The 13,892-nt window shown below is 47.1% G+C and overlaps 1 protein-coding gene across 1 annotated transcript in view; it reads right to left on the reverse strand.

Moving 5' to 3' along the window:
- LOC139413044 (integral membrane protein 2B-like) overlaps positions 1–12,795 on the reverse strand; it is a 15,344-nt gene extending 2,549 nt beyond the window's left edge. Inside the window, exons 1-5 of the mRNA XM_071160054.1 lie at positions 12,512–12,795; positions 7,948–8,079; positions 6,793–6,987; positions 4,999–5,109; positions 4,731–4,881 (exon numbers count right to left, since the gene is read on the reverse strand). Coding sequence (XP_071016155.1) covers positions 4,731–4,881; positions 4,999–5,109; positions 6,793–6,987; positions 7,948–8,079; positions 12,512–12,598 — 676 coding nt within the window. The 5' untranslated portion in view covers positions 12,599–12,795. The remainder of the gene's footprint in view (positions 1–4,730; positions 4,882–4,998; positions 5,110–6,792; positions 6,988–7,947; positions 8,080–12,511) is intronic.
- Positions 12,796–13,892: the final 1,097 nt, after the last annotated feature.

Raw genomic sequence — 13,892 nt, forward strand, 5'->3', positions numbered from 1 at the left:
AGTATGGTGAGTGCGCATGTGTGGAACTAATCCAGTATGGTGTGTGTGGCACTAACCCAGTATGGTGTGTGTGTGCGCGCGTGTGTGGCACTAACCCAGTATGGTGTGTGTGCGCGCGTGGCACTAACCCAGTATGGTGTGTGTGTGCGCGCGTGTGTGGCACTAACCCAGTATGGTGTGTGTGCGCGCGTGTGTGGCACTAACCCAGTATGGTGTGTGTGGCACTAACCCAGTATGGTGTGTGTGTGCGGCACTAACCCAGTATGGTGTGTGTGCGCGTGTGTGTGTGGCACTAACCCAGTATGGTGTGTGTGCGCGTGTGTGTGGCACTAACCCAGTATGGTGTGTGTGGCACTAATCCAGTATGGTGTGTGTGTGCGCGTGTGTGTGGCACTAACCCAGTATGGTGTGTGTGGCACTAACCCAGTGTGGTGTGTGTGCGCGCGCGCGTGTGGCACTAACCCAGTATGGTGTGTGCGCGCGGCACTAACCCAGTATGGTGTGTGTGTGGCACTAACCCAGTATGGTGTGTGTGTGCGCACGTGTGGCACTAACCCAGTATGGTGTGCGCGTGCGGCACTAACCCAGTATGGTGTGTGTGTGTGTGTGCGGCACTAACCCAGTATGGTGTGGGTGTGTGTGTGTGTGTGTGGCACTAACCCAGTATGGTGTGTGCGCGTGTGTGGCACTAACCCAGTATGGTGTGTGTGTGCGCGCGTGTGTGTGGCACTAACCCAGTATGGTGTGTGTGTGTGGCACTAACCCAGTATGGTGTGTGTGAGTGTGCGCGTGTGTGGCACTAACCCAGTATGGTGTGTGTGAGTGTGCGCGCGTGTGGCACTAACCCAGTATGGTGTGTGTGAGTGTGCGCGCGTGTGGCACTAACCCAGTATGGTGTGTGTGTGAGCGTGTGGCACTAACCCAGTATGGTGTGTGTGTGTGCGCGGTAACCCAGTATGGTGTGTGTGTGGCACTGACCCAGTATGGTGTGTGTGTGGCACTGACCCAGTATGGTGTGTGTGTGGCACTAACCCAGTATGGTGTGTGTGTGGCACTAACCCAGTATGGTGTGTGTGTGGCACTAACCCAGTATGGTGTGTGTGTGGCACTAACCCAGTATGGTGTGTGTGTGGCACTAACCCAGTATGGTGTGTGTGTGGCACTAACCCAGTATGGTGTGTGTGTGGCACTAACCCAGTATGGTGTGTGTGTGTGGCACTAACCCAGTATGGTGTGTGTGTGTGTGCGGCACTAACCCAGTATGGTGTGTGTGTGTGTGCGGCACTAACCCAGTATGGTGTGTGTGTCACTAACCCAGTATGGTGTGTGTGTGCGCGCGTGTGGCACTAACCCAGTATGGTGTGTGTGCGCGCGTGTGGCACTAACCCAGTATGGTGTGTGTGCGCGAGCGTGTGGCACTAACCCAGTATGGTGTGTGTGTGTGCGCGAGCGTGTGGCACAAACCCAGTATGGTGTGAGTGTGCGCGCACGTGTGGCACTAACCCAGTATGGTGTGTGTGTGTGCGCACGTGTGGCACTAACCCAGTATGGTGTGTGTGTGTGTGTGTGCACGTGTGGCACTAACCCAGTATGGTGTGTGTGTGCGCATGCGCGCGTGGCACTAACCCAGTATGGTGAGTGTGCGCGCGTGTGGCACTAACCCAGTATGGTGAGTGTGCGCGCGTGTGGCACTAACCCAGTATGGTGAGTGTGCGCGCTTGTGGCACTAACCCAGTATGGTGAGTGTGCGCGCGTGTGGCACTAACCCAGTATGGTGAGTGTGCGCGCGTGTGGCACTAACCCAGTATGGTGAGTGTGCGCGCGTGTGGCACTAACCCAGTATGGTGAGTGTGCGCGCGTGTGGCACTAACCCAGTATGGTGTGTGAGTGTGCGCACGTGGCACTAACCCAGTATGGTGTGAGTGTGCGCGCGTGTGGCACTAACCCAGTGTGGTGTGTGTGCGCGTGTGGCACTAACCCAGTATGGTGTGTGCGCGCGGCACTAACCCAGTATGGTGTGTGCGCGTGGCACTAACCCAGTATGGTGTGTGCGCGTGGCACTAACCCAGTATGGTGTGTGTGTGCGCACGTGTGGCACTAACCCAGTATGGTGTGCGCGTGCGGCACTAACCCAGTATGGTGTGGGTGGGTGGGTGTGTGTGTGTGTGTGTGTGTGTGTGTGTGTGTGTGTGTGGCACTAACCCAGTATGGTGTGTGCGCGTGTGTGGCACTAACCCAGTATGGTGTGTGTGTGCGCGCGTGTGTGTGGCACTAACCCAGTATGGTGTGTGTGTGTGGCACTAACCCAGTATGGTGTGTGTGAGTGTGCGCGTGTGTGGCACTAACCCAGTATGGTGTGTGTGAGTGTGCGCGCGTGTGGCACTAACCCAGTATGGTGTGTGTGTGAGCGTGTGGCACTAACCCAGTATGGTGTGTGTGTGTGCGCGGTAACCCAGTATGGTGTGTGTGTGGCACTGACCCAGTATGGTGTGTGTGTGGCACTGACCCAGTATGGTGTGTGTGTGGCACTAACCCAGTATGGTGTGTGTGTGGCACTAACCCAGTATGGTGTGTGTGTGGCACTAACCCAGTATGGTGTGTGTGTGGCACTAACCCAGTATGGTGTGTGTGTGGCACTAACCCAGTATGGTGTGTGTGTGGCACTAACCCAGTATGGTGTGTGTGCGGCACTAACCCAGTATGGTGTGTGTGCGGCACTAACCCAGTATGGTGTGTGTGTGTGTGCGGCACTAACCCAGTATGGTGTGTGTGTGTGTGTGTGTGCGGCACTAACCCAGTATGGTGTGTGTGTGTGTGCGGCACTAACCCAGTATGGTGTGTGTGTCACTAACCCAGTATGGTGTGTGTGTCACTAACCCAGTATGGTGTGTGTGTGCGCGCGTGTGGCACTAACCCAGTATGGTGTGTGTGCGCGCGTGTGGCACTAACCCAGTATGGTGTGTGTGTGTGTGCGCGAGCGTGTGGCACTAACCCAGTATGGTGTGTGTGTGTGCGCACGTGTGGCACTAACCCAGTATGGTGTGTGTGTGTGTGTACGTGTGGCACTAACCCAGTATGGTGTGTGTGTGTGTGTACGTGTGGCACTAACCCAGTATGGTGTGTGTGTGTGTGTGTGTGTGTGTGTGTGTGTGTGCGCATGCGCGCGTGGCACTAACCCAGTATGGTGAGTGTGCGCGCGTGTGGCACTAACCCAGTATGGTGAGTGTGCGCGCGTGTGGCACTAACCCAGTATGGTGAGTGTGCGCGCGTGTGGCACTAACCCAGTATGGTGTGCGCGTGCGGCACTAACCCAGTATGGTGTGTGCGCGTGTGTGTGTGTGGCACTAACCCAGTATGGTGTGTGTGTGTGTGTGTGTGTGTGGCACTAACCCAGTATGGTGTGCGCGTGCGGCACTAACCCAGTATGGTGTGCGCGTGTGGCACTAACCCAGTATGGTGTGTGTGAGTGTGTGCGCGTGTGGCACTAACCCAGTATGGTGTGTGCGCGTGTGTGTGTGGCACTAACCCAGTATGGTGTGTGTGAGTGTGTGCGCGTGTGGCACTAACCCAGTATGGTGTGTGTGTGTGAGTGTGCGCACGTGTGGCACTAACTCAGTATGGTGTGCGCGTGTGGCACTAACCCAGTATGGTGAGTGCGCATGTGTGGAACTAATCCAGTATGGTGTGTGTGTGCGCGGTAATCCAGTATGGTGTGTGGCACTAACCCAGTATGGTGTGTGTGTGGCACTAACCCAGTATGGTGTGTGTGTGGCACTAACCCAGTATGGTGTGTGTGTGTGCGCGTGTGGCACTAACCCAGTATGGTGTGTGTGCGCGCGCGTGTGTGGCACTAACCCAGTATGGTGTGAGTGTGCGCACGTGTGGCACTAACCCAGTATGGGGTGTGTGTGAGTGTGCGCGCGTGTGGCACTAACCCAGTATGGTGTGCGTGAGTGTGCGGGCGTGTGGCACTAACCCAGTATGGTGTGTGTGCGCGCGTGTGGCACTAACCCAGTATGGTGTGTATGAGTGTGCGCGTGTGGCACTAACCCAGTATGGTGTGAGTGTGCGCACGTGTGGCACTAACCCAGTATGGGGTGTGTGTGTGGCACTAACCCAGTATGGTGTGTGTGTGTGTGTGTGTGTGCGGCACTAACCCAGTATGGTGTGTGTGAGCGTGTGGCACTAACCCAGTATGGTGTGTGAGTGTGCGCGCGTGTGGCACTAACCCAGTATGGTGTGTGTGAGTGTGCGCGCGTGTGGCACTAACCCAGTATGGTGTGTGTGTGTGTGTGTGGCACTAACCCAGTATGGTGTGTGTGTGTGTGTGGCACTAACCCAGTATGGTGTGTGTGTGTGTGTGTGGCACTAACCCAGTATGGTGTGCGCGTGCGGCACTAACCCAGTATGGTGTGCGGCACTAACCCAGTATGGTGTGCGGCACTAACCCAGTATGGTGTGCGGCACTAACCCAGTATGGTGTGCGGCACTAACCCAGTATGGTGTGCGGTACTAACCCAGTATGGTGTGTGGCACTAACCCAGTATGGTGTGTGGCACTAACCCAGTATGGTGTGTGTGCGCGTGTGGCACTAACCCAGTATGTTGTGTGTGTGTGCGCGTGTGTGGCACTAACCCGGTATGGTGTGCGCGTAGTACTAACCCGGTATGGTGTGCGCGTGTGTGTAGTACTAACCCGGTATGGTGTGTGTGTGTGTCAGCAGTACTAACCCAGTATGGTCTCTCTGCGTTCCAGCTTGTAGGTGTCTCTGCCCTTGCAGAGGCTGTAGATGAAGTATCCCAGCTGGTCAACGTTCTCCAGACGCTCAGTCACCATCATCTGCTCATGGACCAGGTAGGACTGGGGAAGGTAGGTACCAGCCTAGGTTGCAAATCACACACTTAATTAACATTATTTCCTTCAACATTTGATTGATTTGATAATTGAAATACATATAAAACAGCTTCAGTCATCTGTGTGTGTGTGTGTTACAGATACCTTGATGTTGATGAGCAACTCCAGCAAGTCTTTGGGAGGCATGACGATGGAGGTGTTGAGGGGGATGACGTAGCACTTGTTCAGACTCAGGTCCAGGTAGGCTGTCAGCCTCTGAGGAGGAGGAAAGGAATTAGATCCAACACTACAAAAACACCCGGAAGTACTTTACATTCAACAACTTCAATTCAGCACGTGTTTCATTTCATTGTGTTTCTAAAAATAGGAGTTTGACGGCTAATACCCTGGTGGAATGGCTTTCCTCTGAGCCGTAAATGAATGGTAGCAGCTAGATATACAACATTTGACATCAGTTTCCATCAAATTATTTTTTAACTAGGATAAGAACAAATTCTTATTTTCAATGACGGCCTAAGTGAGTTAAACACTTTGTTCAGGGGCAGAATGACAGACCTTGTCAACTCGGGGATTCGATCCAGTAACCTTTCAGTTACTGGCCCAACGCTCTAACCACTAGACTACCTGCAGCACCAAAAAATTTACAGATTTTCTTGTGAATATTCTAAAATCCACATTTTCCCATCAGAGATGCATTTCATCAAACTGACTTATTGGTGCCTTCTGATGATCATCAAAGGTAAGTGAATATTTATAGTATTATTTCTAACTTCTGTTGACTCCAACATGGCAGATATTTCTTTGGCTGGATTTGGCTCTGAGCGCCATTCTCAGATTATGCTTTTTCCGTGAAGTTTCTTTGAAATCTGACACAGCGGTTACATTAAGGAGAAGTTTATTTAATTCTGTGAATAACACTTGTATCTTTTATCAATGTTTATTATGAATCAAAACATTACTGCACGTAACGAGCCAATGTAAACTGAGATTTTTGGATATAAATATGAACTTTATCGAACAAAACATACATGTATTGTGTAAAATGATGTCCTATGAGTGTCATCTGATGAAGATGATCAAAGGTTAGTGATTCATTTTATCTATATTTCTGCTTTTTGTGACTCCTCTCTTTGGCTGGAAAAAGGGCTGTGTTTTTTTGACTTGGCGGTGACCTAACAATCATATGTTGTGCTTTCGCTGTGAAGCATTTTTGAAATCGGACACAATGGGTAGATTAACAAGAAGTGTCTTTCATTTGCTCTATTGGACTTGTTAATATGTGAAAGTTACATATTTCAAAAAAAATATTTTGGAATTTCAGGCGCTGCCTTTTCAGCGGAATGTTGTTGAGGGGTTCTGCTAGCGGAACGCCTGCTCTAGGAAGGTTAAATAGCGAGTGTGCCCACTCCGGTATTGCCACATGCGCTCTAGCTAACAGATACATATGGGAGTATAGCCTACATAAGATTATGGATGAAAGAGAAAGATTATTTTGATTTGTCAAACGACAGCCAAGCATTGTTCATCATGTCACCAGAATAAGACCCTTGATATTTATTAGAAAGGAGCACCATGCTCATTATTGTGCAAGTTCACCACTCTGAAGTTCATGAAAACTTATTTCATCTGTAGCCTAATAAACTGCATGCTTCCCCAACAAGTCACAGGGGGAGGTGCAGGTCATCGCGTGACTCCAAGTTTACTTCGATATGACGGTTATCAATATTTCCAACGACATTTCTTGCATAATTCTCGCATAACACAAAGAGCTCACCTAGTCTAGCGTATTTAGTGTTGTCGGCTTTTGGAAAGTTTACCGACAAATGTTCTGTTTAGGCCTGTCGTGACTTTTTATGCGACGTGCACTTTACTTGCATAAAAATGTTGGATGGAAACCTGGTGTGTGTGTGTGTGTGTGTAGCAGTGTTCTCCTCTCACGTTTTTGAAGTCATGGACGATGTCGGCCGGGTCGCTGTCGGAGAACTCGGGCACGGGCACGTTGATTAGCTCCACCTCCTCAAGCACACGGATGCTCTCCTGGATGTGTCTTAGAGCAGAGGGCAGGGCCACCTCGTCCTGAACCATGTAGTCCCGCTCACGGTAGTCCACCCCGCAGAAATACACCGGGTCCTCCTGAGGAAGACGGGGTGAGACAACGACAGTGAGGACTTCTCTCACCCCGACTCTCTCTACCTTACCAACAATGTATAGTTAGCTAGCACACTCTGGGTTGGTTTCACCGAAATCTCTCCCAATTAGGGGTTCATTCAGAGTGCTTGTTAGTCCAAGACTAGGCTTAATCTGTGTCTGGGAAACCAGACAACAGCGGGTGCAAATGTGTCCTCTAACCAAGGAAAGGAAGCTTTAACTATACTGAACAAAAATATAAAACATGTAAAGTATTGGTCCCATACAATGAGCTGAAATAAACAATCCCAAAAATGTTCCATACACACAAAAAGCTTATTTCTCTCAAATTGTGCACAAATTTGTTTATATCCCTGTTAGCGTTTCTCTTTTGCCAAAATATTCCATCCACACGACAGGTGTGGCATATCCAGAAGCTGATTAAACAGCATGATCATTACAGTGTTGGGGACAATAAAAGGCCACTCTAAAATGTACCGTTCTGTCACAACACAATGCCACCGATGTCTCAAGTTGAATGAGTGTGCAATTGGCATGTTGACTGCAAGAATGTCCACCACAGCTATTGCCAAAGAATTGAATGTTCATTTCTCTACTACAAGCCACCTCCAATGTCACTTTAGAGAATTTGGCAGTACGTCTAACTGCCATGACAACCGCAGACCACGTGAAACCACATCAGCCCAGGACCTCCACATCTGGCTTCTTCACCTGCGTGATCGTCTGAGACCAGCCACCCAGACAGTTGATGAAACTGAGGAGTATTTCTGTCTGTAATAAAGCCCCTTTTGTGGGGGAAAACAAGTTGATTGACTGGCCCACCCATGGCTCCCATGGCTTGTATGAACTGTAACTCAGTAAAATTGTTGAAATTCTTGTTTAAATTTGTTCACTATATAGTTGAGCCTATGGCATTATAGGGGTCTAACCAACAACCCATCTCACCTGCTGTATGTAGGACTTGTAGAGGTAGGCCCCTCCCACCACCACACCGGACAGCATGAGAGCCAGACCCAGGCACATGCACCAGCACCACACCTTGGACTGCCGACGCACCCGCATGCCATCCTCCAGGTCCTGAGAGAGAAGAAACAGAGCTAAAACGTTACATGCACATTTGATCATTTAAAATACATTACACCAGGCAACAGATACAGTGCATAGGTCTATATTAACAATTGCAGTGGATACATACACAAAAAAGCCTGAAGACCCCCCCCCCCCAATTGCGGTCCTCTATAACATACAAAGTAAGGCCTAAATACAGCTGGTCAGCCTCTCACAATACCAGCATGTCTGCCTGTATGTTTCATTACATAATTGAGACAGGTTGATGAACCAATATTAACAGTATATCAGCCCAGATGAATCATTAAGGAAACTGACCTCTATAAATCCTCTTTGTTCAAATTAAAATAGCTCCAACACAACATAGCCAAACAGTGCGATTCAAATAAGAGTGCTGCTTAGTCACAATACAGCTGTGGTGTGTTCTGTTGACATCAGTTGGGAGTATGGTAGCAGTGAGAGATGCTTATATAACGTACAATTCAAACACAGCCAATCTTCCCCCCAACCCCCCCTCTCTGTGACCTTTCACCTCATTTCCATCATGCCTTCGTCTACCTCAAGACATTCTTTCTAACCATTATTCATTTACTGCCTTATCTTTTAGCCCTCTCCATCATCATCTGTTATTTTGCTCCCTCACTTTAATATTATGGAGTCTAGAGACATGTTGTAATTTGGTGGCAGGCCCTTTTCCTGAACTGTTGGTTGTTTATGCAGAGTTGGGGTGGGGTTCGTATTGAAACAAAAGAGTGGATGTCAACAGCTCTCTGGAGATCAGTTTTTTTCTTCGTTTTCCTCATCTGATCTGAGATCCTCATGCTCGTACTTTAGTGGAAGAACACTGTCCTGGCCCCCCCCCCCCCCCATTAGTCCACTGTCAATAGTCCCAACGAGAGACGTGCTTGAGGTAAACCAAGGTGTATATTTTCATGATTTCAAAATTTACAACAGATACAGGGGCAATTGAATGATGGCCATGCTTGTCTCACTCTAATCATTTCAGGTTAGCTTATTAACATGGCTAAAGGTCAGGAATAAGGAGATGGCTCATGGCTGGTCTCTGTGGACCATGCTGTGTCTGGTCTAGAGGTCGACCGATTAATCGGAATGGCCGATTAATTAGGGCCGATTTCAAGTTTTCATAACAATAGGAAATCGGTATTTTTGGGTCCCGATTTCCAATTATTTAAAACAAATAAATTATTTATAAAAAATGTATACCTTTTATTTAACTAGGGAAGTCAGTTAAAGAACACATTCTTATTTTCAATGACTGCCTAGGAACTGTGGGTTAACGGCCTTGTTCAGGGGCAGAACGACAGATTTTCACCTTGTCAGCTCAGGGGTTCCAATCTTGCAACCGCACAGTTAACTAGTCCAACGCTCTAACCATTGCACTCCACGAGTAGCCTGCCTGTTACACGAACGTAGTAGAAGCAAAGGTAAATTATATATATATTTTTTTAATGTTTTATTTTAAAATCGGCCGATTAATCGGTATCGGCTTTTTTAGTCCTCCAATAATCGGTATCTGTGTTAAAATCATAATCGGTCGACCTCTAGTCTGGTCACATCACAGACCTTCACTAGCCTCTGACGCCTTATCCAGGACATCACCTGTTTAAATCACCTGTCTGACTGTCCAAACTGCTCTCCTACTTGTGAAACAGACATGATTTCCAGGTCTTTCTAAGCAGTGGCATTTTCTCCCCAGGTCTGTCCCTGGCTGCTGCATTCCTCTACTCACTCAGATTCTCTATAGTGAATGAATTCTCTATAGACTTGCAATCTCACCTGTACTCTATTTCCAATGCATTTGGAAAGTATTCAGACCAGTTCCTATTTCCACATTTTGTTAGGTTACAGCCTTATTCTAAAATGGATTAAGTTGTTTTCCCCGCTCAATCTACACACAATATCCCATAATGACAAAGCAGTGATTACAGACTCGAGTCTTCTTGGGTATGGCGCTACAAGCTTGGCACACATGTATTTGGGAAATTCTCTGACTCTTCTCTGCAGATCCTCTCAAGCTCTGTCAGGTTGAATGGGGAACGTAGCTGCACAGATATTTTTAGCTCTCTCTAGAGATGTTCAATCAGGTTCAAGTCCAGGCTCTGGCTGGGTCACTCAAGGACATTCAGAGGCTTGTCCTGAAGCCACTCCTGCGTTGTCTTGGCTGCGTGCTTAGGGTTGTTGTCCTGTTGGAAGGTTAACCTGCTCCAGAGCGCTCAGGATCTCAGACTGGTGAGAAGGTTTTTAATCAAGGATCTCGGTACATCTTTCCCTCAATCATGACTAGTCTCCCAGTCTGTGCAGCTGAAAAACATCCCCACAGCATGGTGCTGCCACCACCATGCTTCACCGTAGGGATGGTATGGGCTAGGTGATGAGCACTGCCTAGAGTCCTACAGATGTGACGCTTGGTATTCAGGCCAAAGAGTTCAATCTTGGCCTCATCAGACCAGAGAATCTCGTTTCTCTGGGTCGGAGTCCTTTAGGTGCCAACTCTATGCGGGCTGTCATGTGCTTTTACTGAGGTGTGGCTTCAGTCTGGCCACTCACTCATAAAGGCCTGATTGGTGGAGTGCTGCAGAGATGGTTGTCCTTCTGGAAGGTTCTCCCATCTCCACAGGAACTCTGGACCTCTGTCAGACTGACCATTGGGTTCTTGGTCCCTCCCCCGACCAAGGCCCTTCTCCCCCGATTGCTCAGTTTGTCTGGGTAGCCAGCTCTAGGAACAGTATTGGTGGTTCCAAACTTCTTCCAGAACGAGAGTACTGTGGGGACCTTCAATGCTGCAGACACTTTTTGGTACCCTTCCCCAGATCTGTGCCTCGACACAATCCTGTCTCGGAGCTCTAGAGACAATTCCTTCGACCTCATGGCTTGGTTTTTGCTCCGACAAGCACTGTCAACTGAGGGACCTTATACAGACAGGTATGTGCCTTTCCAAATCATGTCCAATCAATTGAATTTACCACAAGTGGACTCCAATGAAGTTGTAGAAACATCTCAAGGATGATCAATGGAAGCAGGATGCACCCGAGCTCAATTTCATGTCTCATCGCAAAGGGTCTGAATACTTATGTAAATAAAGCATTACTGTTTTTTGTATTTTACCCCCCCTTTTCTCCACAATTTCGTGATATCAAATTGCGATCTTGTCTCATCTCCCCAACGGCCTCGGAAAGGTCAAGGCATGCATCCTCGAAACATGACCCACCAAACCGCACTTCATAACCCAGAAGACAGCTGTACCAAAGTGTCAGATTTAACACCGCTCACCTGACAACCGACGTCAGCCTGCAGGCGCCCGGGCCGCCACAAGGAGTCACTAGAGTGCTATGAGACAAGTAAAGCCCCACTGGCCAAACCCTCCGCTAACCCAGACGATGCTGGGCCAATTGTGCGACGTCCTATGGAACTCCCGGTCACAGCTGGTTATGACACAGCCTGGGATCAAACCCGGGTCTGTACTGACACTTAAGCACTTCTATACAGTGCCTTAGTACACTGCACCCACTTCATTTTTTATGAATTTGCTCAAATTTCTACAATCCTTTTTTCACTTTGTCATTATGGGGTATTGTGTGTAGATTGAGGAGTATATTTTTTTATTGAATAGATTTTTTGAATAAGGCTGTAATGTATCAAAATGTGGAAAAGGTGAAGGGGTCTGAATACCTTTCGAATGCACTAACTTTATGGGCACTTAAACTGAAATTTTATTTAGTGTGTAACTGCGCACTTATTGGTAGCCCGGGCCCTATAACATGTTATTACTACCCTGCGCCAACCTTAGATTTATAGACATGAATCCAGGCTCTTGGGATGAGTTTGGACTCACAGGCTTCTAATTACGGATACAGCATCTACTAACTGACAGTTGATATTTTGTTTTTGTTAACCTGTCTGTACACAGCATGCATTTTGTTATCAAAAGTTCCCTCTTATTGCTTTATCAGGAGGAAAGACCTCACACCGACCTTCGACACAAATACACTTCATTTTATCAATACTTTGTGTATGTCGTCTATATAAACGCATTTACTTTTTACTCTTCAGAACCAAAAACACACGAACACAAACAGGAACAATTATTCGAATAAATAGGAAAGACGACAGGAGTGATCTTCACGCATTTCAGTTACAGGCCTCTACCGAAACAGAAAGATAGCACGGTTCTGCCCAGGCCAGCAACTGCGAACACCACTAAGCCTACCGAAAATAATTTGCTTAACAGACATTTTACGACGTCGCTCGGGTCACGGGTTGAATTATCAAGAGTCTATCTATACATGTTTCTAATAGACGTTACTTTGTTTCAGTTATGTTTCTACATTGTTTAAACTGATACAAAGTTGCGTCATCCACGTTAGTTGCGTCGAACATCCTTCGCAACAAATATTAACCACATTGGTTTAGCTCAACTCACCCTCTCCTCCGGAATAAGCGCTTCGGCATTGCATGCCTTCTTCAAATCCCTTTGTCCAAAGGACGAGTTAAATGTTACTTTCACCATTTTTTAAAAATCTAAATGTTAGACCAAGCGACAATCACCTTCTGCAGGAACGTCTTCGTGTGGCGTCTGATTACAATGACGTTGCTAAATACAAAACATCCCGAACGGGTCACATGAGTGATTGCAAGCCGTATAGGCTGCATTCAAGAACCAACACGGTTTTAGAAACGTTCCTGAACGTTTTTTTTCTCCCCGCTGGGGGGCAGTATAATCTCAAAAATATATTTAGTGGCAGAGAGGCATTTATCATATGGAATAAAAAATTGTTAATTAAATGGTGCACATGAGAGAAACTCAAAATATCATAATCATGAATAATGTTAGTCAAGTGCGCTTCTCTGCTCGCCAGCTTGTGGTCTTAAAACCCTGCTTCGTTTAGCCATTCCTATGGGAAAAAAATAATTACGAAATATTAATGTTTTGGAATAAACGTCAAAAATAAGGTCTGCGGTTAACACGAGAGTTTACACGTTTTTTCTATGATATAATAGCATTCAGTTAACATTACTTTAGCGAATTATGAAGTCTTTGTGTTTTTTTTTGTTTTACATAAATTCGTCATAACTCACAAAGTGACATTAGCCGATTAAGATTATTGTATAGAATAAAACGTATAAAATGGCCTAAACCCGTGTTTACCATACGTTATTTTCGGCGTTTATCCAAAAACGCCATTAATTTTCTCCATAGGCTTTGTCGAACGAACCATGGCGGATTATAGTGCCTACAAAAAGACGCCATTACTATTTCTGTCTATGCAGGTGTCTCGTCTCAGGTGCCTGTCCAGTGCAGACCTTCAACACTGTGTTTTCACTTGACTTCGTATTCTTTTCCTGTTCTCCTCAAATAGGCTTGCCTAAACTATTTGATTTAGTATATATTTTTTGCTTTCTAAAACATTAACCATGTCTTTTTCAGACGAGTCAAAACTTTGAATTGTTGTCTGCTTAAGAGAAGCCAGCTGGATGAAAACGATGCTTGAGGTATCAATTTATGCCTGTTGAATAGGCACACTTGGAGAGGAGGGTAGGCCTATGTTTTTCCGTCACCGTTGGTTACTGTGAGTGACGGGGTAAAGATGTCTGTGATGGAAAACATAAGGAAAGAAAGAGAACAATTGATTATATCGATTCGCCGTCTTACCAGGATAAACTACAACTGTACAAGCTGAGGGTAGTCGTTATTTATCAACTAAACGCATGATCGAGTATGGCAGGTGTTCACATATGACAGCAAATTATAGTGACTAGTTAGTTGATCATTATCTTGTGAAATAAAACGGGGGTCCAATCGG

The sequence above is a fragment of the Oncorhynchus clarkii genome, chromosome 7, assembly GCF_045791955.1.
Source record: "Oncorhynchus clarkii lewisi isolate Uvic-CL-2024 chromosome 7, UVic_Ocla_1.0, whole genome shotgun sequence".
Lineage (NCBI taxonomy): Eukaryota > Metazoa > Chordata > Actinopteri > Salmoniformes > Salmonidae > Oncorhynchus > Oncorhynchus clarkii.